General features: G+C 48.0%; 1 protein-coding gene and 2 non-coding genes across 9 annotated transcripts; 1 reads left to right on the forward strand and 2 right to left on the reverse strand.

The window, feature by feature from the left end:
• Positions 1-1308: 1308 nt before the first annotated feature.
• On the reverse strand, positions 1309-1380 carry TRNAE-CUC (transfer RNA glutamic acid (anticodon CUC)). Its single transcript has one exon. It is a non-coding gene; the product is annotated as a tRNA-Glu (tRNA).
• A 270-nt stretch (positions 1381-1650) lies between these two features.
• TRNAL-CAA (transfer RNA leucine (anticodon CAA)) lies at positions 1651-1756 on the reverse strand. Its single transcript has 2 exons — positions 1719-1756; positions 1651-1696 (listed from the first exon to the last, which is right to left on the reverse strand). It is a non-coding gene; the product is annotated as a tRNA-Leu (tRNA).
• A 15989-nt stretch (positions 1757-17745) lies between these two features.
• Positions 17746-26320, forward strand: ZNF692 (zinc finger protein 692). Of its 7 annotated transcripts, none has more exons than XM_087443396.1 (13): positions 17746-17840; positions 18516-18706; positions 18991-19022; positions 19377-19640; positions 19790-19822; positions 20188-20236; positions 20329-20454; positions 20808-21029; positions 21117-21194; positions 21295-21373; positions 22816-22930; positions 25584-25683; positions 25827-26320. In XM_087443396.1, exons 2-13 carry the CDS (start codon positions 18531-18533, stop codon positions 26128-26130), a joined length of 1578 nt encoding a protein of 525 aa, XP_087299522.1. In that variant the 5' UTR covers positions 17746-17840; positions 18516-18530; the 3' UTR covers positions 26131-26320. The 7 variants fall into 7 exon arrangements, with proteins under 7 accessions (XP_087299522.1, XP_014637170.1, XP_087299523.1 ...); XM_014781684.2 differs by having other exon boundaries at positions 17755-17840; positions 18519-18706; XM_087443397.1 differs by lacking the exon at positions 20188-20236 and having other exon boundaries at positions 17755-17840; positions 18519-18706; positions 20367-20454.
• Positions 26321-26669: the final 349 nt, after the last annotated feature.

Here is a 26669-nt window from a genome sequence, read left to right on the forward strand (position 1 = left end):
TAATCATACCACTTATAGAAAATTGCAGTTACATTTAGATGTCTGTCCTTCCAGCGTGTTTTTTCCCCCTTTGTTCTTACGTATGTTTAGATTCCTTCCAATTCCTTTTGAAGACGAGGGAAGATTTCAAACTAAAACTTAAAGATTAGATAGAATTTTATTTGCTTTCTTCTTTATCCTTTGGTTGACGGGTTATAGGGATGAGAAAAGTAAGGCTTAGAGAAGGTAAACAACTTGCCTTTAACTAGAAGGGCACAGTCAGGACTTGAACTCAGCTCAACGTGACCGCTGACCTAGCCTTCGCTCACTGCGCTATTCTCCACACTAGGCTGGATTACAAAAAAGCCAACTGCTAGGGCACAGTAAAGCAGTGGCAAAATTCTTTGTCCAAGGCTTGGGGCCATCTGGAAAGCCAGCTTATAATACGGAGGTAGAGTTTATCCTAAGGCAGTCCTGGCCTGGAGGTCTAGAAAATGTGTCCAGGGAGAAATGAATACTTTGAAAAATAACAAATTAGGCATAAAGGCTCAGAATATTTTACAAATGTTAGGAAGATAGAACTTAAATGTGTAATTTAAGTATTTTATTATTAAAATATGTTTATTTTTCACAGGGCAATGAAAATTCCTAGAACAAAATTTTTTAAAAGCACCTATAAAAAATATTTGGGGAGCAGCTGGGGGAAATTTGAGTGTAGACTGGCATATGATGACATATTAATGTTGATTTTCTTCGGTGTGACATGCAGTAGTGTAATGATGTCTGCAACTGTCAAATGGGTGGGAGGCTGGGGAAGCTCTACGGAAAGAGAGAAAAAAATGTGGCGAAATAGTAACCAATGTGGTATCTAGGCAGAGAGAACACCGGTGTTCGTTGTGTCATTATTTTAATTTATTTTCAAAATAAAAAGGTAGATATTGGGGTGCGGGAGAATTACTTGACTTCTTTACATAGCGACAATTGCCTGAGCCATTGTGAGGAGCTAAGACCCTCCTGAGCCATCCCTTTAGGTGGCACGTGCCGTTCTAATGGCCTTTCGGACGCTTGGGGAGACTTTTTAAACCCAGGCATTAGAAGACCAGGCACTTATGGCATCCCCAGGGTTATCTTTTGGATCCTTTAGTGCTGCCTGTATCGTTCTTCCCTTCCTAATTAAGATATTGTAGGTACTACGCCTGACACACAACTGGCACTCATTAACTGCAATAACGCTCACCTCCTATAATTACTTTGCCGAAAGAGAATGTTATCAAATACATGACTATTTGAAATGAGAGAGGAAAAAGAAAAAGGAGAAAGCGAAACTGTTTCCCTGACCGGGAATCGAACCCGGGCCGCGGCGGTGAGAGCGCCGAATCCTAACCACTAGACCACCAGGGAGCTGGTAGCTGTTTGGGTTGTAACAAGCTATATTAAACGGGTTAGCCGTGACGCACAAATGTCCGCAAATGTGATTGGGTGAACTCCGGGTAAAGTACTTCCCTCTCTATTCAGGCAGCTGCTTGACCTTTGCAAATCCAGAAAAATGGGCAGTGAAAGACAGCCACAACAGGTAGAGTCTAAGTATGGCCGCCTTCTCGGAAAAGAGAAGAAAATGCCAGCGGTCACCGAGAAAGTTCTGAGTTCCCTTAGAGGAAAACAAAACAACCATGTCAGGAGTGGGATTCGAACCCACGCCTCCATTCGGAGACCAGAACGCCCGTAGGCAAGGTGAGCACCTTGAGTCTGGCGCCTTAGACCACTCGGCCATCCTGACACCCGAAAGCTATGCTGCCCTTGTAAAGCCTGCTTCCTGTGCCGGCTGGCTGCGCTGCCCTGCCGCACCACCAAGGCAGGCTGGCGTCCCAGCCGCCTGGCCAGGGCCGTTGCGCGCCTGGCTCTCGCTACGGAGCTCTAGAGGACGCCGGATCTACAATGCACCCGAGGCTGTTCATCCTCCCTCTCCCAGCCGGGAATCGAACCGGACTTCCAGAGGCAAGCGCAATCCCTCTAGAAAACCAGAGGAGTAAGTGACCACTGCGCAGGCGCCCGACCCTGTAAAGACAGAAAACTGTAGTAGCAAAAGCAAAGGAAAGCGCCAGGCAGCTACCGACTCCGGCGATCCGCCTCTGCCAGACCCGTGGCTCCCGCCGCATATACCCGCCCCTCTCTGGGGAAACTCCAGCTACTAAGTTAATTTAGTTAATACATGGAATTAACAATACACGGAAAGCACATGGAAATACACTTGCCACAGAGTTAAGTGGCAAGTGATTGCTGTTGTTGCTGGTGTTGTTTTCATTATTATTAGGGCTTCCTGCCTATTTGTCCCTGGCATGCCCATCCTTCAAGGTCCACGCCTCTTCCTCTGACAAGTCACACAGCCGTGGTTAGAGATGATGGGGACCAGTGTAAAATAAAAAAATTATTCCTTCATGACAGTTGTTAAAGCACTGTAAGGAAGACTTTATTCAAGGGGGGCTATCAGGATAGCTGTAGGGACCACTGCAATGGGATCTTGCAGTGAGGGGGAGAGAGATTTGACTCAACTCCGGATACAAGAAAAAGTGGAAATTTATAGCTAAGGAGCGGCGCGGCGGTCAGTGGATGGAAAATTAGTAAGAGAAAACATCATCGAGGCTAAGGGGGGAATTCCATCTAAACCGACCTGACAGGATTCTTGCTGAAGGCAGAATGAACCATCGCCTGGGTGGGGGGGTGGTGATGGAGCGTGAGGAACCCCGTTAGATATCCAGGGTGATCAGATATCAAGGATGGGAGATTCTGTCTAAACTTATTTAGCAGGATCTTTGCTAAAATTGGACAAGGCTGAGACAAACACGGAATTCCAAAAGTCAGGCCTAATGGAAAAAGAATTCAGGGGAGCAGTTAGCAAGAATGGAAAGACAGCAAGTGTGCTTTAAAAAATGCGAAGGCCCAACTCCTCTGCTCCAGACCACATACCACTCATTCATTCATTCTTTATTGAGGACCCACCGAAGATATAGCAGTGAACAAGCACAGAAACCCTTGCCCTGGCAAGCTGACTGCTAGTGAGGGAGACAATCAGCACAAATATACTGGCTGTGAGGATGAAACAAAAGCAGGGCAATGAAATGGTGGAGTTCTATTTTTAGGCTGGGGTGGTCAAGTAAGGCCTCATTGAGGTGAATTTTGCTAAAATTATTTTCAAAAAATAAAACACATGACTCTCACACAAACATATGATGCACATATATCAAGATTTTATTAAATTCATTAATGAAGGGCCCTGTACAATGTTATAACCAATTCAAAGGGGATTTTGAAGAGATTTTTTAAATAATCAGTCAGCCAAAGGAATGTTGAAAAGAGATTGCTAACAGATGGATAGTGGGTTAATATCCCAAGGGTAATAAACTGTGATGTTTAAGATTATGGTTCCTACTTTGAGGTTATTTTTTTCTACCCGAGAGAAATCAGGTGCATCTCTTGACAAATTTTATTTGTATTGCTATAAACAGGAATTTTTGGCCTTGCTCTCAGACAGAAACCATTTGCATTACTATCAGTTTTCTACAAGTTAACCTTTACCACTATAGAACTGTAAAATAGTCAAGTCAATAGAAGTCAGTCAAAGGTGCACACACGGAATCAGATAATCCCCAAAAGGTCTGCTAGACAATGCTAAGCACTCCACTCTAAGGACACATACTGTCCAAGAGAACCAGAACGAGACAGTAGTTAAAAGCAGTAAAAACAGATTTTATCCAGGAACTATTACAATAGGGGATAAGAGACCTCATATAGAACTGGGCTCAATTCCAAATACGGCAAAGACAAGTGAGGATTTATAGCCAAGGAGCAGAGTGGGGGTCAATGGATGGAAAATGACCAAGAGGAGACTTCAAGGGTAGAGAGATTTCTTGCTACACTGACCTAACAGGATTTCTACTGAAGGCAAGCCAGGGTCATCAGATATCACCTGGAGGACGGTGGAGGATGAGGAATTTGATTAGATATGGGGGGTGATCAGATATCAAGGGTCGGGAGATTCTTGCTAAACTGACCTGGTAGGATTCTTATTAAAATTAGACTCTGCAAGGATGGACATGGAAGTCCAAGGTTGAAAAGAGGGCCCTAGTTGAAAAGAGGGCTCAGATGAGCCTGACTAAGATTTGATCAAACAGAGAGTCTTTGTCACTAGTAATCTCTTTTCTGTTTCCAGGTTTTGGATAATCATTTCTTAGCACTGGAGCCCTGACTGAAGGGAGGACATGAGCATTGGCAGAAGGGGAGGTGTGTTTTCTATAACCTTCACAATAATATCCTAATTCCTCTGGGGGCCCTACTTGGCCTTCAGGACCTTCTGATAAGCCTTCCTTCACCTCCAGTCTCCCATGTGCCTCAATGAGCTAGCTGCCTTTTGCTCAACATGCTTGGTTTGCCTTTATTCCCTCTAGCTTGCCCAGAAAATGCCCTGGCTTTACCTGAGACCCTGGAGGACAAGGACTGGGGATACGGCAGAGAAGAAAACAAAATATCTGTGCTCAAGAAGCTCACATTCCAGCATAGAAAGATCTGGAATAAACAAAATAATTATATGTTGGGAGTGATAAGGACTATGAAGAAAAATAAAGCAGAGAAAGGAGGGTAGAGGGAGATGCAGGTGGTTCAGAAGGCCTCTCTGGATGTGCCTTTTGAGCAAAAATTTGGAGAGAGTCAAGGGGCAACCACATAAAATATCTGAGGGGAGACGGAAGAGCAGATGCAAAGGCCAGCAAGGAATGCAAAACAGACAATATGACTGGAACTGAGTGAGAGGGCCTAGTGTCAGCCTGTAGATTGACATTGAGTGAAGAGAAGAGTTTTGAGCTGAGGTGTGGTAAGATATGGCCTGCTTTCCAAGGATCTTCTACCTGCCATATGGAGAGTAGACTGTAGAGCGCAAGAGTAAAGCAGGGAGAGCAATTGAGAGGCTACTGCAAGCCCCTTTGGACTGGACTGGGTGGCAGCAAGCCAGGTGGTGAGAGAGATTCGAATTCTGGACATATTCTGAAGGTGGAGCCAACAGGATTTGTTGATGTGAAGAAGTAAAGAAATAGCATGTAACTCCTGGATTTGGGGCCTGAACATTTGGCCAATAGGGAAGGCTGGCAGGAGGCAGATTGTGGAGGAGGGCGATTATGGTTTTTGATCTTCAAGTTTAAGATGCCTGTTAGAAGAGTCAAGTAAACAGATACAAGCATCTGGAGTACAGGGGAGAGGTCCAGTGGGAGATGTAAAGTAGAAGGTTCTTGGCCAATAGATTGTATTTAAAGCCATGAAACAGGATGAGCTCACTGGGAAGTGGGGATAGAGGCCAAGGACTGAGCCCTGGGACATTCCAATAAGTTAAGAAAGAAGAGGAAGCAGCATAGAAGGCTGAGAAAGAATGGCCGGTAGGGAAGAGAGGAAAAGTAGAGAGTCTGGTATTGTGAAAGGCATGTGGAGAAAGTGTAGAGGAGAAGGGAGGGATCAAACATCCAATGCTGCAGAAGGGAGTAAGATGAGGACCCAGTGGAGCAGGGTTCTGGTGAGGATGGAGGGCAGATTGGAGGTGGTAACAGCACATATTGACCTCCTTTGAGAAGCATTCTGCTATAAAGGGGATCAGCAAAATGGAATGCTAGCTACAGGAGACCACATGATCAAAAAAGGATTTGGGTTTGTTTGAAAACAGGTATTATGTGGTGTGCCATACTGATGGGAATGATCCGGTGTTGCTGGGCTTCTCAATGTTCTTTGAACCCCTCTGGCCATGTGATGAAGCCCACAGAAAATTTCTTGTGTTTTTTGTTTGTTTGTTTTAAAAACGTTAAGGTGAAATTGACATAAGATAAAATTAACCATTCAAAGCAGCATTTAGCACATTCACAATGTTGTATAACCACTATCTCTATTTAATTTCCAAAATAGTTTCATTATCCCAAAAGGACACCTCATACCTGTTGAGCAGTTAATCTCTGTCTTAGTCAGCTTGGGCTGCCATAACAAAATACCACAGACTGGGTGGCTTAATTAACAAAAGTTTATTTTCTCACAATTCTGAGGGCCCTACCTTCATGACCGCATATAAACCTAATTAGCTCCTGAAGGCCTCAACTTAAAATACCATCACAGCAACTATGACATACAACTATCTACTGGGGCTTTGGGGGAAAAAAATAAATAAATAAAAAACTGTTTAAAATACCATCACATTGGGGGTTAGGGCTTCAACATGTAAATTTGGAAGATCACAATTCAGTCTATTGCATTCCCCATTTTCCCCTTCCTCTAACCCCTGGCAACCACCAATCTGCTATCCATGTTTATGAATGTATCTATTCTGGATATTTCATATAAATGGAGTCATACAATATGTGACCTTTTGTGTGTGGCTCCTTTTACTTAGCACACACAGTAAGTGTGCATCCATATTGTAGCATGTTTTAGTATTTCATTCCTTTTTATGGCTGAATAATATTCCATTGTATGGATATACCACAATTTGTCCATTGATGGACATTTGGGCAACTTTAGCTATTGTGAATAATTCTTCTATGAACATGTGTGTACATATGCTTAAGTACCTGTTGTCAACTTAAAAAAATAAATTCACCAGTTATTTTACTCTCAAGACAAGTTTATTTGGGACTAGCCAAAAGAATTGCAACTCAGGATGTGCATACTACCGCGAAGCACAAGCAAATCCAGAGAACAAAGGAGGGGAGCTTGCTTTCATAGATCAAAAGGACGAGTAGGAAGGGGATGTTCTAAGTGAAAGCCCATTGTGGGGAAATAACAGTTCAGGGCAGAAATGGCTTTTCACAGGTTGAGCTGTGGTGTTTCTCATTGGATGAGCTGTTGCTGGGTGGGGAGAGAAATCTTCCTTCAGTAGTAAAGTAGTGGTACTTTCTGTCTGGGAAGCAAGCCTAGGTCTTTTCCTGTTTGGAATAATTGAAGATGTATGATATGGCTTGAGAGCTCCCCCTACAGGCCTTCCCAACTCCAATTTAGCTGAGGTTTCTCTTACTCATTTCTCACTGTTTTCAATTCTTTGGGGTATATACCTAAGAATAAAATTGCTAGGTCACTGGTAATTCTATGTTTAACTTTTTGAGAAACCTGCAATCTGTTTTCCACAGCAGCTGAACTACTTTACATTTCTACCAGCAATGTATGAGCCTTCCAATTTCTCCTATTTTCCTTTTTTTTTAATTATAGCCACCCAGTGGGTATGCAGTGGTGCGTCACTGTGGTTTTGATTTGTATTTCCCTAAAAACTAACATCTTTTCTTGTGCTTCTTGGCCATTTGTATATCTTCTTTGGAGAAATGTCTATTCCTTTGTTCATTTTTTAAATTGGGTTGATTTTCTTCTTGTTATTGAGTTGTAAGAGTTCTTTATATAGTGTGGATACTAGACCTTTAATAGCTAGAAGCCTTGCAAATATTTTCTCCCATTCTGTAGGTTGTCTTTTCACTTTCTTCATAAGATCCTTGATGCATAAAAGTTTTTAATTTTGATTAATTATAATTTATCTATTTTTATTTTGTTGCTCATGCTTTTGGTATCATATCTAAGAATCCATTGCCAAATCCAAGGTCATGAAGATTTACCCCTCTTTTTCACTAATAGTTTTATGATTTTAGCTCTTATATTTAGGTCATTGATCCATTTGGGGTTAATTTCTGTATGTGGTATGAGATAGATGTCAAATTCCATTCTTTGCATATGGATATCCAATTGTTCTAACACCATTTGTTGAAGAGACTATTCTTTCCCCATTGTTCAAAATCAATTGACCATAGATATTGGGCTTATTTCTGGACTCTCAGTTCTATTCCAGTGGTCTATATGTCTATCTTTATGCCAGTACCACACTGTTTTGATGACTTTTGTTGTAGCTTGGTAGTAAGTTTTGAAATCAGGAAGTGTGAGTCCTCCAACTTTGTTCTTTTTGTTCAAGATTATTTTGGCTATTTGAGGGCCTTTGCAATTCCAGATGCATTTGAAGATTGGCTTTTCCATTTCCACAAAAGAAAAAAAAAGACCATTGGGATTTTGTTAAAGATTGCATGAATCTGTACATCACTTTGGTTAGTATTGACTCAACAATATTAAGTGTTCTACTCCATGAACATGGGATATTTTTCCATTTATTTAGGTGTTTATTTCAGGAGTGTTTTATAGTTTTCAATGTATAAGTCTTTCATGTTCTTGGTTAAATTTATGTGTAGGTATTTTATTCCGTGGGGCTATTGTAAATGGAATTGTTTTATGTTGTAAATGGAATTGCTGGTGTATAGAAATACAACAGAATTTTGTATTTTGATCTTGTACCCTGCAACTTTGCTAAACTTGTTTATTAGCTCTAGTAGTTTTTTTTGTGGATTCTTTGGTAATTCTTTTATATATAGTATGATCATGTCATCTGCAACTAAAGAAAGTTTTACTTCTTCCTTTCCAATTTGGGTGGCTTCTATTTTCCTAATTGCCTAATTGCTTTGGATAGATTCTTACCACAATATTGAATAACAGTGGTGAAAGTAGACATCTTTGTCTTGTTTGTGATCTTAGAGGGAAAGCTTTCAGTCTTTCCCCTTTAACTATAATGTTAGCTGTGGGTTTTTCATACATGCCCTTTATCATGTTGAGGAAGTTCCCTCATAATGTTTTTAAATGCATAAGACAAAATAAATAGGATTACAAAGGAAACTAATTATGTCGAAATTCTGTTATCAAAATGCTAAAATTAATTTGTGATATAGTAATATGTATGCTTATTTATCAATACATTAAATAACAAGATATAGTAGCATTTTTAATTAGTGATAAGTATAAATGACATTCTGAAATATCTGCAACAACTGTAATGTGATATAAAAATATCTATGATTTTTATTCATGACAATATGTCCTGCTAATACTACTGTGGTTTACTGTCTCCATTGTTAATGGAAGGAGATACTCAATTTCAGCTAGAGGTTAGTGAAGATAATGACATAAATTGTTTCCCATCCAAATTCATGGGCCCCTGAATTCTATGCACTGGAATCCCAGGCTAAGAACCCCTGAAGTGAAGAGAAAATTAGCGATAGAAAAGATGGAGATGGCTGGGGTGGAGGTGTGGGGCACGGGGAAGCCATTGTGTCTAGGAAAGAGTTGGCCTCAGATTGCCACCTGAGTGTGATAGGGACAGTAGCAAAGGCTTCTTGCCAAGTGATTAAGACTCAGGGACAGGGGGCCAGAACATAAGAGTGTGTGCCAGGGGAGTGACTACAATGGTAGAACCTGGTCTGGAAGCTGGGCAAGGAGAGAAGGGAGGACAGAGGTGGAGTGGGTCAGTGACAGGGTGACAGGCTGGAGTCCCAGTGGGGTCAGGAGTAGACCAGAAGGAGTAAACTAGAAAGATAGATGGTGTTAGAAAGCAAGATGCTTGAAATATCTAGAAGAATCTGAAAGAGGTGCTGAAATGTTGCCAGGTAGCAAAAAGATACAGCTTTTAGGACTGCCTGGGCAGGACCAGGGAAAGCTTTAAAGAAGATGACATTTGACTGATATAATGTTTTATGTTCTAGATTCATTCATTGTAAATTTTTCAATTTTAAAAAGTGTTCAAATTCAGTAAAATTTTTCATGCATAAACTAAAATTTGTACTTACCAAATATATTACACTTCACAGTTCACACTTTGTTTCACTGTTTTAGCTTCCAAGCAAGCGGCTATGTAGAATGACAGAATTGTTGAACTCAAGTTGATTCTCCATATTTATAACCACTGTGCTATGGTTTATTTCTAATCCACTGTTTAAACACAGGTATATGTGGTACCTTAGGCCATGGAGAGGTTGTCTGTGCCCAAAGTGAGCTTAAGTGGTTCCAAACCAACTGTTAGGAACTTACTTTGGAAGTGAGCCTGTGTAGCTGAATGGGCCTGTGTCCAGAGCTGACTCAGTAATGGAAATTCTCCAAATTAACATCTATGTAGAATACAATGTTTACTAAAGGATAAATAATAAGGATGTGCTAAGTGAAGCATTAGGATCTCGAGATAGACAAATTAACTCAACCTACAATTGTAAGTCTACAATGGTTTAGAACTTACACCACCAGAAGATTTTACCTAGAAGTATTTTATCACTGACATTGTTTATGATTGACAGAGTATGGTGGTAATAAAAATCACACTGACTTATTTGGTTTTACTTTTTTAATTTAAATTCCTTACAGGCAATGCCCCTGGCTCTGCCCCTGGCTCTGGGTCTAGGTCTGCTGGGCTGCCTTCTTGCTCTGTTTCACCTCCTGGAAGTAGTTGCACATGTCGCTCATGTACGAGATAACAATGCCTGTGGACTTGTGTTAAGGGGTCTTCTTACTTTGTTGTAGGGAGTTGGGTTAAGGCGAGAGGATGAGCAGGGCAAGAAGTCTGGGCAAGCTGAGGAGGAGGTGGTGCCAGGCTAGCACAGGGTAGGAGTTGTAGGGTGGAGGATGGAACAATAATGAAGAGGAGGAGCTTGGACAGGATCATCTGATTTAGATTTAGAGGGAATCCTTTCTTCTTGCTCTTGGACCTTTTGCCCCACGTCCTCTTAGTGCCTCCAGTCTTTCCCTCAAGCTTTAAGTTGTTTCTCTGTTTTCCTTTGACCTTTCTCCTTCCCCTCCCCCATCCTGCCCTCTTCCAAGAAGAGAATCCTCCAAGATAAACTTTGAACTTTGATAGGTCAGCAAGGCCCAGGTTCCCAACTCGTGGTGGTCTTGGGGAGTCTGAAGAACTCACACAGAATCACCACTGCCATCTCCTAGGCTCCACTATATGGTGGTGGTGGTTGGGGGAAGGGATCTCAGGAGGTCTAGATGCTCTGGTTATAGAAAGAGGCTCTTATAGTAGCTTCTAAAAAGCCTCCCACAGTGCTCTGTCACCCCTCTTCCTCTCTCCGTGTTGGATTGCAGTGGTGCACATGGCAGGGGAGATGGTGTTTCCTCCAAGCCATTCCCCACAGCCACCTCCATTTCATTGTTCATTCTGTTATCTTAAAGCCTTCCAAGGAAAAACAGCCTTATTTAGATGTCAGCGGAGATGTGAACCACCTCACTTCTCTCCAACAATTTTCTTGTATGCCCCTTGAACACCATCCACTTCTTGCTTGCTACCAAGCAACTTTCAGGTCGCATCTCCTTTTCCCAGTGTCCACCCAGATCTCAGTTCTGTTTTCTAGTCTGAAATTACTGCCTTCAGAATATCAAGACTTGAGTTAATAAATTTGAAATACTGGGTGGTGGTGTAGTCATCTCAACAGATGTAGTAGCCAGATTTAGGTGCCTGGTGGAGAAGGCTGAGGGGCAGGGATTTATGTGTTGGGCATCATGCTGGGTGTCTTCATAGCTCAGGGAGAGGGTTGGCATAACCAGAGGCAAACCTTACAACAAAAGTTCTTCCCAACGCATGTCCTCAACCCACAACTTTTCTCACTTTATTTTACTGCTAGAGCTGTTAGCAGTCTACCTCCTTTTCACCTTTCCCAGGCCTTCTAAATAGGGCAACGGGAGGGACACTGATGGGGACCATTTTTACACACAGCTATAGCAAGCTTTGGAGATTCTTAGAGATGCTTTGTGATCAAGTCCTGTCCATTTAGCTTTTAAGGTAGAGCATGTTTCATTAGGGTTTTGGCTTAGGAGAAAAGGGATGCTGTGGTTAGCCTCTTCATGAGTTTAGGAGAAAGCCTAAAGGGTGTCAAGGATGATGCAGCATGAAGCCCAACACTCTAATCCAGTAGACTACACTCTCTGCTCAGCGCTCCAGATGGAAAGTTTAGCCACAAGCTGTTGTGGTGCTCCTGCAGAGAGTAAACTGAAGACTGACAATGAGGGAATTACAACCATGTTTCCCAGTTCTCACTGGTGGAAGGGGCTTCAGTTCTCACCAGTTGAATGGGCAGTCTGAGGATGGCAAGATTCACCAGGTCCTGGTAGGTGGAAGCAAGGAGAGATGGTTCATTTTGAGAACCACCCAAATATGATGGTGAGCAGACCAGGAGGGGAATGCAACAAGAACAGAATTAGGAGAAAGGATTTCAAAGTGATGGTATCTTACACATTCTTCTGTATTAGAAGTCTGATGCTAGCAGATGGCAGAAGAGGATTGGTTGGATCCATTTTGGGCCCAGATGTAAAACTTTCTAGGTACAGAGAAAGATGAAATGAGGAAAGAAAAAGGGGAGAAGACAAAAGGAAAGAAAAAGAGGGGAATATGCAATAAAGGCCAGAAAGGAGGAAAAAGGGTAGTTAGAAGTAAAACAAGAGAAGAAACGTCAGTAAATGGAGAGAATAAAACAGGAATGAGAGAAAACAGAGATGAGAGGAAAAGGATAAACACAGGAAGCAGAGCCGAATGAGAGGAAAGCAGCGGGGAATTCCAGAATTGAGTTCTAGCTCACCAGGACGTGGCAGGAGAAAAATACAGGGCGCATGTATGGTGGTGGGAGGGCTCTTTACCTTTTAGCCCTCATCTCAGGCTCCTCTTCCCCTAGTAAGCCTGGCTTAGGTGACTAGCATTTTGTCAGCACCCTTTACTTGCCCTTCTGGCCTCACTTCTTATCTCATTTGAATGCACACGGGCCCAGCAGTGCAAACGCCTGGTACAGGGGATGAAGACGACTAAAAGGAGAAATATTGAACTGGGGAAGCAGTCGGGGGCGGGGAGGAAGGGCAGGAGACAGAGCACTTCATCTATCGGAGGAACCCCATCTTGGGGGCTCTCCTTACCCAGCACACCCACCCAGTGAAGACTTCCACCCAACAAAGCAGTATACAAGCCAGGTTCTACTCAGAGCGAATCAGATTTTCCTTTATTTCTGACTTCGCCAGGGGGTGAGGCAGCAGGAGTTCCCGGGTGCCTGGATTCCAACCTCCCACGTCTGCTTGGACCTTTTCCTGCACCCATGACTTCCCTGACTTGCAAATGTTTTCTCCTTCCCTGGGCATTACTCTGGAAACACCTTCATTTCTTCTGCAACACACCCAAGGCCCAGGTGCACGCATCTCTGCTACATCCTGAATGATAACCGAGCTATATCTGTAAATCTCCGATTTTCCGCAATTATTCGGCAGGGCTGCCTGTCTCGGGGTGGGGGGTTTGGGGGGTGGGGGTGGGGCGCACACGCAAGGCCCACCCCTCCGAACTAGAGCGTCTAGCGCGCCAGACACCCGCCGGCCACGTGCCGGGAAGGGAGACGCGCGGACACAAAGCGCAGCTCGAGGGCAGGAGCGACCGGAGCGCGGCGCGGGTCTCGGCAGGACCCACGGCCCGGCGCTCACCGCGCTCATCAGCGCCCTCCCACCTGAGCCAGGTCGCCTCGCGTACGATCTGGTCAAAGAGGTCCCGCTCCACCACGTGTAGCACGACCACGGCGTCGCTGGGCAGCTGTTGCTTCAGCACCTGGAACACAATGTCGCCCCGCAACCAGCGTCGCGCGCTCCGCCGCGCCCCCCGCCGCAGCGGCGGCAAGCAACCCTACTGCTGCAACATTCCCGTTGGCGAGTGTCCCGGCTGCCGGTTTCCTTCTCCTTCACGTCCGCTGCCCCTCAGAGACGAGCGGAGGAGCCCAAACGCAGCGCGCATAGTTCCCTAACCACCGGCAGAGCACAGCCCAGGGTCTCTTATATACTGTCCCGCCCCGCCATACTGGCCGTCACAGAGGGCACTGGTAGGCCACGCTTGGGTGTGACTGGCTGCAGCGCGCGGCACCGCCCACAGATTGTCAGGGGGCGAGGACTAACGGAATTAGATTGCTCCCGGCGATGCCGACTGGCTGGAGAGAAGAGACGCCAGACGACGACTGGATGAGGGCGGAGACACAGGGCCTCGTACGGGGCCTGAGCAACGCTGAGGGTGTCTGTCGGTTTCCTGAAAATTAGGGCTTAAATTGCCTGCGGAGTGCTACTTCTCCACTCCAAATGAGTCTTCTCAGGATTTCAGAGCAGCGGGTTGATTCCAACGCTGTAGCAATTTGTCTCTTCCCTTCCTGGACCAGCGGAGTGGAAAGTGTTTTTTCTGTTTGGAGAGAAGATATTGAGAACTCAGACGGTACAGCAACAGTAATATTAGACTTGGCTTTTCCCAAGGCAAGACATAAGAAGGGGGCTACGGTACCATCTAGAGTCCAGGAAAAATAAATGTCATGAGGACAAATATAATGTCCTCCACATGGACCCCTAAATCTAGTTACACGAGTTCATCATGGGGAGATTTAGGAACTTCACATGTGAAAAAGAATTGGCAGTTTCAGCAGGCTGAAAATTCTGTGTAACTCAAAGAGATAAAGCTAAGAAAAAGTCAAATTTAGCCTTTGTAAGAGGATGATAAAATGGAACTCTTTAATCTCATATTGGGCTGAGGTAGCTCTAAAGGCAGAGAACAAATATTGAGAATTCCCCTTCCCCTCCATGCCAAAGAACTTAATGCTGCTCTTCAGGATTTACAAAGAAGGTGACTATTTTAAGAGACTTGACTCATCCTTTACTTCAATGATGTAAAAAATTGAAGAGTGGGGCTGGCCTGGTGGCATAGTGGTTAAGTTCACACACTCAGCTTCAGTGGCCTGGGGTTCCCGGGTTCGGATCTTGGGTGCGCACATACACACCACTCATCAAGCAATGCTGTGGCAGTGTCCCATATACAAAATGGAGAAAAATGGGCACAGATGTTAGCTCAGAGCTAATCTTCCTCAGCAAAAAGACGAGGATTGGCAATGGATGTTAGCTCAGAGCCAGTCTTCTCACACACACAAAAAAAAAATTGAAGAGAGGCTGAGAGGAAAAAAGAGGATTTCTTTGGAGAATATTATTGGAGGGTTAAGTATCAAACCCAGAGAACTTCTTGGTTCTCAAAGTGAATAAAGGACATTTATTATCTAAGAGTAACCAAGATTATGGAACTGCTTGTGATTTCATCCACAGGACAGAGGAGCTAGGATTTTGCAGATGTCTATTAAAGGAACATGAGGGGAAAGAATAAATTGTTTTCCTATTTGTCCCCTATGGAGTCCTGCTCTTTTGATGTAAGTGTTACACCTTCATTAATGAGTAAATTATCTGGAACAAGGTGGGAAATCTTCCTTCCTACCTCATACTAGGCAGACAAGTATGTTGAGTCATTGGTACCTCAAGTCAAGAAGACAGCATGAACAGGGCATACTGGGCTTATCCTAAGGGTGGCTCATGATTGGACACCATGTCATTTAGGCTGTTTAAGGTACAGACGAGAAGCCTGCGATAGTCAACAATCATATACCAACAACAAACATACAAGTAAGTAAGTCCCTAAAATGATTTCAGAGAATGGTGAGTGCTATGAAGGAGACAGAATAGGGCACAGTGGGGCAGAGCATGACAAAAAGGATCTTTCTGAGTGGGTGATCTTGGAGCTGAGATTTACATAAGAAGAAACAACCACACAAAAAGCTGGGGGGTGAGCACTCCAGAGAGAAGGAATTCTCTCCAGCAAACTTGGCACACTTGAGAAATAGCAAGAAGGTGGGCATAGCTAAGACAGAGTGGACAAAGTAAGGAAAGGTAGGGAAGGAGGCCAGAGAAGCAGCCAAGGGCCAGATCACAAAGGGCCTTGAGGCCACGGTAAGGGTTTTGGGTTGCACTAGAGACCAGTGAAAGGTTTTAAGGAGATTTGCTCTTTGAGGTTACTTTCCCTGCTTTGTGAGGGTAAGAGTGCAAGCAGTAGGCAGACCAATTAGGAGGAGCTGGCCATTGACCAGAAGAAAGCTGATGGTGGTCTGGTAGGCTGAAAAAGGATATCTATGTCATTATCTCTGGAGACTGTGAATATTACCTTATCTGGCAAACACTTTGCAGATGTGATTGTTTTAAGATATTGAGATGGGGACATTATTTGGATTATCCAAGTGGGTCCTAAATGCCATCATGTGTCCTTATAAGAGAGAAGCTGAGGGAGATTTGATACAGACAAAAGAGGAGCAAGCAATATGACCAGGGAGACAGAGATTAGAGCCATGTGGCCACAAGTCAGGGAATGCTGGCCACCACTAGAAGCTACAAGAAGCAAGGAAAGGGTTCTCCCCTAGATCCCTTATAGGCAGTATGGCCCTGCCAACACCTTGATACTAAGACTTCTGGCCTCCAGAACTGTGAGAGAATAAATTTCTGCTGTTTTCAGCCACCAAGTTTGTGGTGATGTGTTACAGCAACCACAGAAAAATAATACAGGTGGCTTGGAGTAGGGTTTTAACAGTGGAGAGGACCAGAAGTGATTGGATTCAAGATGTATTTTTGGAGATACCATCAACAGGTCTAGTTGATGTATATAGTGTTGGTATTTCAGAAGGAGAAGAGTCAAGGTTGATTCCAGGTTTTTGTCCTGGGTAGATGATGGCAACATTTACTAATATAGGAGAGGGGGCAGGGATTATTAAGTGTTATAAGTTGGCCATGGTCATATTCGAGAAAAACATCAACTAGCATGTGTCACTGCTTTCTATGTGCCAGGCACTATTCTAAGTTCTTAAGTCAGTTATCCCTGGAGAGTCAAGTGGGCAGTTAGATATATGAGTCTGGAGCTGAAATGAGGCTAGGCTGGAAATATAAACCTGGGAGTCATCAGTGTACGTAAAGCCATGGGGCCAATTAGATCACTCAAGAAGAAAGAAGAGAGAAGACTTGGTCCAGAAGAGAGAAGGCTTGGTATAGAGCCCAAGCCAGGGGACACTCTGTGTTTTGGTGGGACAGTGGAGGGGGGCCCAACAAAAGACAGAAGGAGCCAACAAGGAAGGAGGAAATCCAGGAGAATGTGAAGACAGGAAAGCCAACCTGGGGGCAGGGAAGTGTGGAGCAAAAGATCTAGATTGTCAGATGTTGCTCTAAGGGTGGAAAGGCGGAGAACTAACCATAGCATTTAGCACCGTGGCCACTGCAAGTGGCCTTGAGAAGCATCATTCCAGTGGCTTAGCAGAGAGGAAAGCTCCACTGAAGTCAACAGAAGAGAGAATGGAAAGTGAGGAAGAGTCCATAGTGAACCTAGGCAACTTTTTGGAGGGTTTTTTTTTTTTAGTTAATTTTTTTTTTAAAAAAGATGGCCCTGAGCTAACATCTGTTGCCAATCTTCCTCCTTTTTTCTACCCAAAGCCCCAGTAGACAGCTGTATGTCATAGTTGTACATCCTTCTAGTTACTCTGTGTGGGACGCTGCCTCAGCGTGGCTTGATGAGCAGTGTGTAGGTCCGTGCCCAGGATCCCAAACGGCGGACCCTGGTGCCGCCAAAGCCAAGCGTGCAAACCTAACTGCTGTGCCCCGGGCCGGCCCCTTCAGAGGACTGTTGATGCAAACAAAAGGAATGGGCTATAGTTGGCGGGGACCTTCTTGGGGTCTTGAGAAGGCTCTAAGTGGCTTTTAAGGTGGCTTACTCTGCAGCACGTGTTTGCCTGTTGGTGGCATCTGAGAGAGGAAAATTGAAGGTAAAGGAGAAAGTAGGAACAATTCCGGAGGCGACATTCTTGGGCAGGCTGGAAGGGCTGGGGTCCGCGCTGATGAGTTAGGTTTGGCCCTATCTATTCCATTTCCACAAGAATTTGGTCATCAAGCGCAGACACTCACCACAAAAACTACGGGTCCGCAACGGCAACGCAGCTCAGCGACGCGCGGAGACAATTCGTGCGGGAACCACGGCTCCCGGCAGGCGTTGCGCAGAGCGACCAGTGCGCAGGCGTGCGTCGCCCCAGCCTCCTACTCTCCCCCCAACCCGGCCCCGGCCCTAGTTCCGGGCTGGAGCCGCCGACGCGGAGGGGACGGGTTCCTCTTAAAAGAGAAACGGCGGCGGCGCGCGCGAGGTGGGCCCCTGTCCTCCTGCCGTTCTCCGGGCCCGCGCACGAGGCGGGGGAAGGCGCAGGCGCAGTCGGGTTGAGGGCGGGTGGGGGCACGCAGGTAAGGCTGCGGTGGGGGTGGGCCGCGGCGGGCTCTGTTGGCGACCTGGAAGCTGCCTTTGGGATTGGCACGTACCACGTATTGTGAGCGTTAAGTGGGGCGGCCCGAGACGGCGGGGGGGCCCTCCCGACCCCCGACACCTGGCCTCACCCACATCGAGCGCCCCAATGCACGCAACCTCTCCTTCCCCCATCAACCAGTAAAGGCTCATGCCGTTTTCAAGATTAAACTGTTACCTAGCCCCAGCCCAGCCCCAGCTGAAATTTCCCCGTGAAAGTCTCACACCCCTTCCCCATAGGTCCTGTTTCAACACTCCAGTGAGCGCGGGGTCAGGCCGTTTTTCTGACTTTGACCCTGTCCCCCTAACTCCCACCCCACGACACCCACCCCAAAGCGTTGGTTAGTTCACGCGCCCTGTAATATAAGCAGGGATGGTTTGGACCCAGTGGCAGCAAATGCTATTGAAATGGTTTAGTCCTGCCTCAATTCACTGATGAGGAAACTGAGGCCCGAGCGGCGGGTGAAGCCCAGGCCGCGGGCCCTGGATCAGGCTGGCCCACACGCGTGTCTCCTGCACCCAGCAGGCCCTGGTGCCCATGGCTGCCTCCCCGGCGGACGCATCTCGCACGCGGCGGGAGAAGCGGCGGCAGCTGGACGCGCGGCGCAGCAAGTGCCGCATCCGCCTGGGCGGCCACATGGAGCAGTGGTGCCTCCTCAAAGAGCAGCTGGGCTTCTCCCTGCATTCCCAGCTCGCCAAGTTCCTGCTGGACCGGTTAGAAGCCAGGGCCAAGGCTCTAGGGGAGGGCACCCACGCAGAAACACCTAGCCCCATTCCCAGGGCCAAGTGCTGGCCCGCTGCTCCTTCCCACGGGCAGATTTCTCACTGCAGCAGGATGGCCTGTATGATTTATGGCTTCCCAGCGTCCTGCGCCCCTCCTCTTGCTCCCCGGGAAATAGGGGACCCTTAGGGCTGGCCCTTAAGTGTGTGAATGGCCAGAGCTGAGGGCAGTTGGCCGACTGGGCCCCCACCTGACCTGCCTCTTGTCCCCTTGGCAGGTACACTTCTTCAGTCTGTGTGCTCTGTGCAGGTAGGTAGGGAATGGCTGGAGGTGGGGGCTTAGGAGCCAGAGAGGGAAGAGGGGCAACAACAAGGAGTGATGTGACCCGGGAACACTTCCCTAAGGGGATTCGATTAGAGGGAACTGAGTGAGTTTGAGAAGAGGTGGGGGAGTTGGGGAGCCCAAGGTAGTTTAATGGGGGCAGCCTGTGGGAAGGGAGCAATGTCTCAGGACCTTGGGGGTTCTGGGCTATGAAGAGTGGTAAACTGGACTAGGAACCTGGTTGCCCAGTGGGTTTGCGGACAGGGCTGTCTGGGTATGGCTTTCCAGGGTGAGAGTAGGGGGCCTCGCAGCTTGCCCTGACTGTCATCTTCACCCCTCCAGGTCCCGAGCCTTTGCCCCCAAAGGGTTTGCAGTATCTGGTGCTCCTGTCTCATGCCCACAGCCGAGAGTGCAGCCTGGTGCCTGGACTGCGCGGGCCTGGGGGCCGAGATGGGGGGCTTGTGTGGGAGTGCTCAGCAGGCCACACCTTCTCCTGGGGCCCCTCTTCAGGCCCCACACATCCAGAGGAGCCCAAGCCGGTCCTCCTTCCAAGTACTGCCCCAAGAAGCTGGTGCCCCGAGGCCAGGGGCAGGCAGGAGCCTGCAGGTAGGCTGGGAGAAAGAAGAGTTGTGGAGAAAAGGGAGGGAAAAGCATTCGCATGTCTGTAGTTCAGAACCCCATTCTCTAAAAATGCTACTTTCTCAATGGAAAAACTCTATACTGATAAGGAAATATATCCTCAAATATATTTTTAGGTATGAAAAGCAAAATACAGAATAAGATGTATGGTAAGTTATCCTTGTTGGAAAAATAAGGGGAGAAAGAATATATATTTGTGTGTACTTATGAATGTATAAAATATCTCTGGAAGGGCATTGTAGGAAACCAGGTTGCCTGTGGGAAGAGCTAGGTGACTGGGGAACAGTATTGGAAAGGAGATTTTTTCACAGTGTACCTTTTTATACTTTTATTTTTTTGAACCATGTGACTGTATCATCTCTAAAATAAAATACCCCTCCCACTCTAGTAGCCTCTGTCCTCTCCTCTTCCTTCTTCCTAAGACTGCTCCTACCACTTCAGACCTTAGAACTCCACCTGTCCTCATCTCTCCAGCCCAGAATTCCTTCCCCTTTGACCCTACCTGTGCCAACAGGTCTGGAATCTGAACATGATGAGAGGACTCAGGAGGCCAGGTTGCCCCGGTGAGGCTGGGGGTGGGAGGGACAGGATAGACCTGGGTGGATAGTGTGGGTGAGCATGTAGGACCTCAAGCTTGCCTTCCTTGGACCTGCAGGGGGGTGGGACCCCCACCAGAGACCTTCCTGCCCCCAGGAGAAGAAGAGGGAAAGGAGGAAGATGAAGATGAAGAGGAGATGCTCAGCGATGCCAGCCCATGGACCTACAGCTCCTCCCCAGATGAGCAAGTTGGGGCTGAAGGAGGATGCTGAGCGGAGCAGGAGGAGGGAGGGGGCAGATGGCCAGGGAACCCAGAGCTTTGCAGACTCTAGGGAAGAGCTTGTTGGTGGGGAGGACAGGATGGACTTTGAAGAAGGTAGAAAGACCTGGAGGCTTTGAATTTGGGTGGAAAAGGGTGAAGTTAGGCTCTGGGGCAGAATGAAGGCTGAAAGCAGGTGTGAACAGAGATCCTGGGGTAAGAGTAGGAGTTGAGTTGTTCCGAATTTGGGATCTTTGTGATTTAGGGGCTGGGGTTGGGCTGGGGCTGGCTGAAGGCCCAGGAAGATAATGCCCTCATTCTCTTCATTCTCCTTTCAGCAGTGAGCCAGATGCCCCCAGACCACCCCCTTCCCTTGTCACCCATGAACTTAAGGAGGGGGAAACATCCCCGGCCCCTGCAGCTCCCCCAGTTCCTTTTGTTGCACCATCCTCGTCAGCATCCTCATTGGGTTATGGAGCTCCTCTGCCTGCAGAAGTCGGGGTACAGCTGGAGCTCAGCAGGACCCCTCAAGCGGCCCAGCAGACTCAGCCCCTGGCCAGGTAACCTGATGGCTGAGACAGAGGGCAGGGGCGTCCTGGGACATGGCTCTCCCTCGAGGCCCTCTGCTCCCTCTTTGCTGCCCATAGCCCTGGGAGTCAGGCCCAGTCTGCTCTGGCCTCCACCTGGGATGAGGACACTGTACAGATCGGCCCCAAGAGAATTAGGTAGGACTGGGGTAGGGGCATCAGGGGAGGGGGGTGAGAGGAGGGAGGTGGAGGAGAGCCTGCTGTTGTCCTCATGCTCTTCCCTATTCTCTTCCCCCAGGAAAGCTGCCAAAAGAGAGCTGCTGCCATGTGACTTCCCTGGCTGTGGAAGGATCTTCTCCAATCGGCAGTATTTGAATGTGAGGGGCACAGGTTGGGTTCTGTGTGGCCGCTGGGGTTGGGGAGAAGGCTGAAGGAGAAGCTGAGGCGAAGGAGCCTGGGGTGTGGGGAGATTCGAAGCCAGGAAGAGAGGGATTGGGGTACAAGCAGAGCTTGCCTACAGTTAATAATCAGCCAGATGACTGGTAGATAAGGCAAAAAACCAGGCCTCAGGTGCACAGCCGCTGCCCACTATTGCTTGTTGCACGGGCCCTCTGTGGACCACACATAGATGATGGTGGCATTCTTTAGGCTCTTGGGGTGCTATTGACTGTTCTAAGCAGTTGATGTGTGTCAAGTCTTTTGATCTTTGCTGCATCCTTATGGAGTAGGTGCTGATACTGTTCCTGCTTTGCAGATGAGGAAACCAAGGCACACAGAAAGGTTAAGCGTTGCCCAAGGCTCCTCGGCTAGTGTGTGATAGTGCTGGGGTTCCGGAGTCCACACTCTGCCCACCTTGCCCTGCTGGCTTGAGTGGGTGGTCCTGGCGCCAGGAGAACTGGGAGATGATCATGTCCCAGCCTCACTGCAGGAGAGGTTTGAGGCACAGAGAGGGAAGGGCCTCAGCTCCACACTCAGCTGGAGCCCTCACAGGGCAGGTGCAGAGGCTGAGAGAAGGCCCAGACCAGAGGGATGGAGAGGCATGGGTGGACGGGAGTTGGGAGAAAAAAGGCAGGGGGAAAGTCCCCAGGTGGCCTGGAAGCTCTGGACTGAGGAGAACATTCAGCAGTGCTGGTCAAACGTACCTGAGCCTGTTGATGGAGGAGACTGAAGTAGCCCCCAGCAGCAGTTTAACTACCAGAAAATGGGATTATGGAGCAGGGGAAAGCCAATGCAATTTAGTGAGCCAGGATGTGAAATTAGGTCAGATTAAAAGAGAAATATTTCCCAGAAATAGCTGGAGAGTTGAGGTTGAGAATGTTTGTGTTTCCTTTAAACACTGCCTTTAAAAGTGTTCCAGGTTGAGAGTGTTTGTGTTTCCAAAGCAAATTTAGGAGAAAATCATATAATATATACCTGTGGTGAGCTGTTAATAAAAAGTAGGCAATCTGGGTGATATATTGTTGTACATTAATATTGACATCAAAGAGGATAATCATACCCACCAAAATGTATTCCCGTCCCTGGCAGATAGTGAATCCATGGTTAGGGAACCAGGACTGTCACCAGAGTGGAACTTTGTACAGGGAACTGGGCATTGGAAGGTGAAGGTATGGCAAGGAGGTGAAATAATAGAAGTCGAGGGCAGAGTTTGGGGTCAGGATGGCATGGGATCAGGGTGAGGACTAGTCAGGATGACGTGAGCTGGCAGTGACAGGGAGAACTGCTGGGGGATGGGGAGGAGGCAGAGGAGGCAGAGGAGCTTGCCTGCTGGGTCAGCTCTGACGGTCTCCTTGAGGAGACCACCTGCTTCCTTCCGTAGCACCACAAGAAGTACCAGCACATCCACCAAAAGTCCTTCTCCTGCCCAGAGCCAGCTTGTGGGAAGTCCTTCAACTTTAAGAAACACCTGAAGGAGCACGTGAAGCTGCACAGTGGTGAGCGGTGGAAATGCCTCCTCACCTCTTCCCTGTGGGTCCCTTCACTTTCCCCTGTGAGTCCCTTCACCTCCCTCCCTGTGGGTCCCTTCACTTTACCCTGTCGGCCCCATCACTTCCTATCTGTAGGTCCTGTCACACCCATCTGTGGGATGACTGACTCTCACTCAGTCACTCATTCTGCATTCTCTTTTTCTTGAGCACCTGCCTGCTTGAGACTGTGCTAGGTGCTGGGATACAGCAGTGAACAAAGCTGGCAGTCCTAACCTCTTAAGATGTCCGTTCTAGTGATACAAGGCTATGAAGAGATGTGAAAGGAAGAGAGGAGAGTGTGAGAGAGGAGTTGCTCTTGTAGAAAGGGAAGGTGCTTTGAGCAAAGACTTAAGTGAAGGGAGGAATGGAGACCTGTCCACCTTTATGGGCGGCGCGTGGGAAGTCCCTGAACTGGCATCTGCATGGCACGTTCCAGGAATGGAGAGGCGACAAGGAGGTTAGAAAGGAAGGAAGAGAGATCAGATAGGTGGTAGAGACCTCCATGACCACCATCAGGATGGCCTGGCTCCTGCCTGAATGAGATGGGCTCCATCTCAGGGTCTTGAGCAGTGGAGGGACACAACTGACTTTAAAAGGAGCACTGTGGCTACTGTGTAGAGAATAGGGAGGCTGCAGGAATGTGCAGTGCACAGTGATGGTAGCCTGGATGCACTGGTGCAGTCAAGTTAGTGGGAAGTGGCTGGAGGCTGACCTGAGTGTGACGGTGGAGCCAGAAAGGCTGTTGTGGGAAGGACAGATTGGCCTCTGGTGGGATGGGCAGCGGGGAGTCAGGGGTGACTTAGGAGATTCCAGCCGGAGCAACTGGGCAGAAGGTGATGCAATTTCCTGAAAACAAGGGAGAGCAGGCTTTGGGAAAGGGACATTTTATTTGGGACATGCTTATTACCCATCCCAGAAGATGTGAATCTGGAGTTCGGGAAGATGGTGGGGGAAAAAATGTGTTCATAGGTGGTATGTGGAGCCATTAAGAGAGTGTACCTACACAGAGGGAGTGAGCATAGGTAGAGAAGAAGTCTGAGCAGAGCAGGTGAGAAGGCAGCTGCAGAGGGGCTGGTGAGGCAGGTGAAGAGAGGTATCTGAGGAGCCAAGTGGAGACAGTGCTCCAGGGAAGAGGCAGGGGTGAGTTGTGCCAGTGTTGCAGGGCCAGGTAAGATGAGGACGAGGACAGGCCACTGGACTGGCAGTGGGAAGCCATCCTTGACCAAGTGACAAGATGGCATGTGACAAGGGAGGTGACAGAATGGAGTGGGTTTGAGGCAGAGAGGAGCTGACGAAGTGGAGACAGTGAGTATGGGCAACTCTTTGGAGTTTTGCTGTGAAGACAAGCAGAAAAATGCAGTCTTAACTGAAGGGCTATGAGATCAGGGCACAGAGATGGGAATGATCCCACAGGGAGGAAAGGCTTGCTGATGCAGGGGCCATGGTGGGCAACCTCAATTCAGTGAGGAGGGGTGTGTCTCGGGCAGTTGGAGGGTGGCCACAGGGGAGCAGGGAGTATTCATGTATAAGGTCACAGAAGCAAGTTGCCTGGTGGATCACGTGGGGGAGGATCTGGGCATTCTCTTCTGGCTTCTCTTTTCTTGATGACTTAAACGAGATCACTGCTGAATGAGGCTCGTGGAGAGAGAAGGTGGTGTGGAAAATGGCCTTCTGGACTCTAGAGGGTGGGAGAGTAAACTGACCAGGGAAATGCAGAGGCATAGGGGGACCCTTGAGACTTGTGGTTGTAGATGAAAGGAGAGGCTGGGGGGGGTTGTGTGTTGTGTTGCCCCCCCTCAGCACACATGCTCAGGCCTGAAGCAGGCCAAGGATTGTGTTTATCCTAAGTTGGGTTTTAACCAAGCAGGTACAGCAGAGGGAGAGGGGGACAGGTTAATTGGTAGTGTGAATGAAGAAGGGCTACAAAGACCCCCTATGGGAAGGTGGCAGGCTGCTGGACTGGCAGCCTGGAGTCATGGGATTATTGTAGCAGGAAAAGGTAGGAGGCCATGGCTGGAGTTGGGTTGCTTGAAATTGTGATTTCAAGGTGGTGCAGTGATAGGGTGTGACCTGGGAGTGGTGGCTGAGAATGGTGGGGCACCAGGTCAGTGAAGGTCAGGGAACAGAGAAGTCGAGTGCTGGACACGTATAAAACAAAACGAGAGCAGGAGTGGTGGCCAAGGAGAGGGCTTGGAGCCAGATTGTGTGGAGCACAGGGGAGTGAAGGGGATGAAGGCTGCAGGTGGGTGTTTGTGGTCTGATGGCAGGACATACAGTGCATTGGTGGGACAGAGGTCTAAAGGACACCATGAGAAGCAAGGATATCTCCTTCACTGCAGGCCCTGAGGCTAGAAGGTGTAGGAGAAAAACCACAGCAGGCCTGTGAGAGCTGCTGCAGATGGGCAATGGGCAGGTGCTGGCAGGGAGGGCAGGGTCAGGGAAAAAGAGAGGAGAGGAGAGGAGATTGGCTGCTGACAGCCACAGGACACTTGGGGGCCGGAAAGGGTGGGATATGCAGGCTGAACAGGGACAGTACTCCTGTGGGGGATGGTGGGTAGTGTGGGCCGAGGACAGGCCACAGCCTGGGGATGGATGCTGGGGTGTCCCCGTGCACCCGCAGATACTCGGGACTACATCTGTGAGTTCTGCGCCCGATCTTTCCGCACCAGCAGCAACCTCATCATCCACCGGCGCATCCACACTGGAGAGAAACCCCTGCAGTGAGTGTGGAGGAGGGAATCTGTGGGGGAGGGAGGGTTGGCAGGGGGGCTGGCAGGACAGGGACAGCTGGGATCAGGAGGAACCCCTGGGGAAGTCAAGATGGGCTGAGGCCCCTTCCTTCCTTTTGCTGTCCCTGGCTCAGGTGTGAGATCTGCGGGTTCACCTGCCGCCAGAAGGCCTCCCTGAACTGGCACCGGCGCAAGCATGCAGAGACAGCAGCTACTCTGCGCTTCCCCTGTGAGTTCTGTGGCAAGTGCTTTGAGAAGCCAGACAGTGTCGCAGCTCACTGCAGCAAAAGCCACCCGGCCCTGCACCCCGCCCCACAAGAGTCACCTGGCCTACTGGAGCCCTGTCCTAGCATCTCTGCCCCTGCACCCCTGGGGTCTGGTGATGGGTCCAGGCTCTCTCCGGTTCCTCAGGCTCCAACCCTGCTCCCTCAGCAGTGAGCATTCTCTAGGCTTTGGGAGCCAGACCTCAGGGACTGAAAAGGAGCAAGGAGAGAAAGAGCCAGATGCCTGGTCCCTAGAAACTAGTGTTATGGAGAGTGCAGGGTGGGAGCAAGACTGGGCTCTAGGGCAGCCAGGCTACTTTAGTCTAGGATTCCTAAAGGACAGAATAAACCCAGTATTTTACACAGACACGTGTGGGCAGAGTGAGTGTTTTGGCGCCTGATTTCTTTGGAAGCAGGCTCTGCTAGAATGTGTCTGAGTGCACCATAGGTGTGGGCCCTGTTCCTCTCTCTGTAGGCCCCCATCTACCCCCACCCTGAGGACCCAGCTTTCTTTACCAATTTGTGTTGGCACTTTGCAACCCTTTCCTGTGGAGTATCACACCCACCCTTGCAGTCAAGCAGGGCAGGCTGTGACAGTATGGAAAATGCTGGGTCATTCTAGAGATATGGGCTGGAGCAGGAAAAGAGGTATGTGATTCTGGGCCACATCTGTACTCTCCATTAACCAAGAGAACCAAATGTATAGGCCCCTGA

The sequence above is a fragment of the Ceratotherium simum genome, chromosome 18 (genome assembly GCF_057802395.1).
Source record: "Ceratotherium simum simum isolate JZ-2026a chromosome 18, ASM5780239v1, whole genome shotgun sequence".
Classification (NCBI taxonomy): Eukaryota; Metazoa; Chordata; class Mammalia; order Perissodactyla; family Rhinocerotidae; genus Ceratotherium; species Ceratotherium simum.

Excerpts from the sequence above, each read along its gene's own strand:
- ZNF692 (XM_087443396.1), top strand. The coding sequence starts at position 18,531 with ATGGCTGCCTCCCCGGCGGACGCATCTCGCACGCGGCGGGAGAAGCGG. Across the intron at positions 19,823-20,187 it reads AATACAGAATAAGATGTATG|GTCTGGAATCTGAACATGAT; the intron begins GTAAGTTATCCT and ends CTGTGCCAACAG. Across the intron at positions 22,931-25,583 it reads GCACGTGAAGCTGCACAGTG|ATACTCGGGACTACATCTGT; the intron begins GTGAGCGGTGGA and ends GTGCACCCGCAG.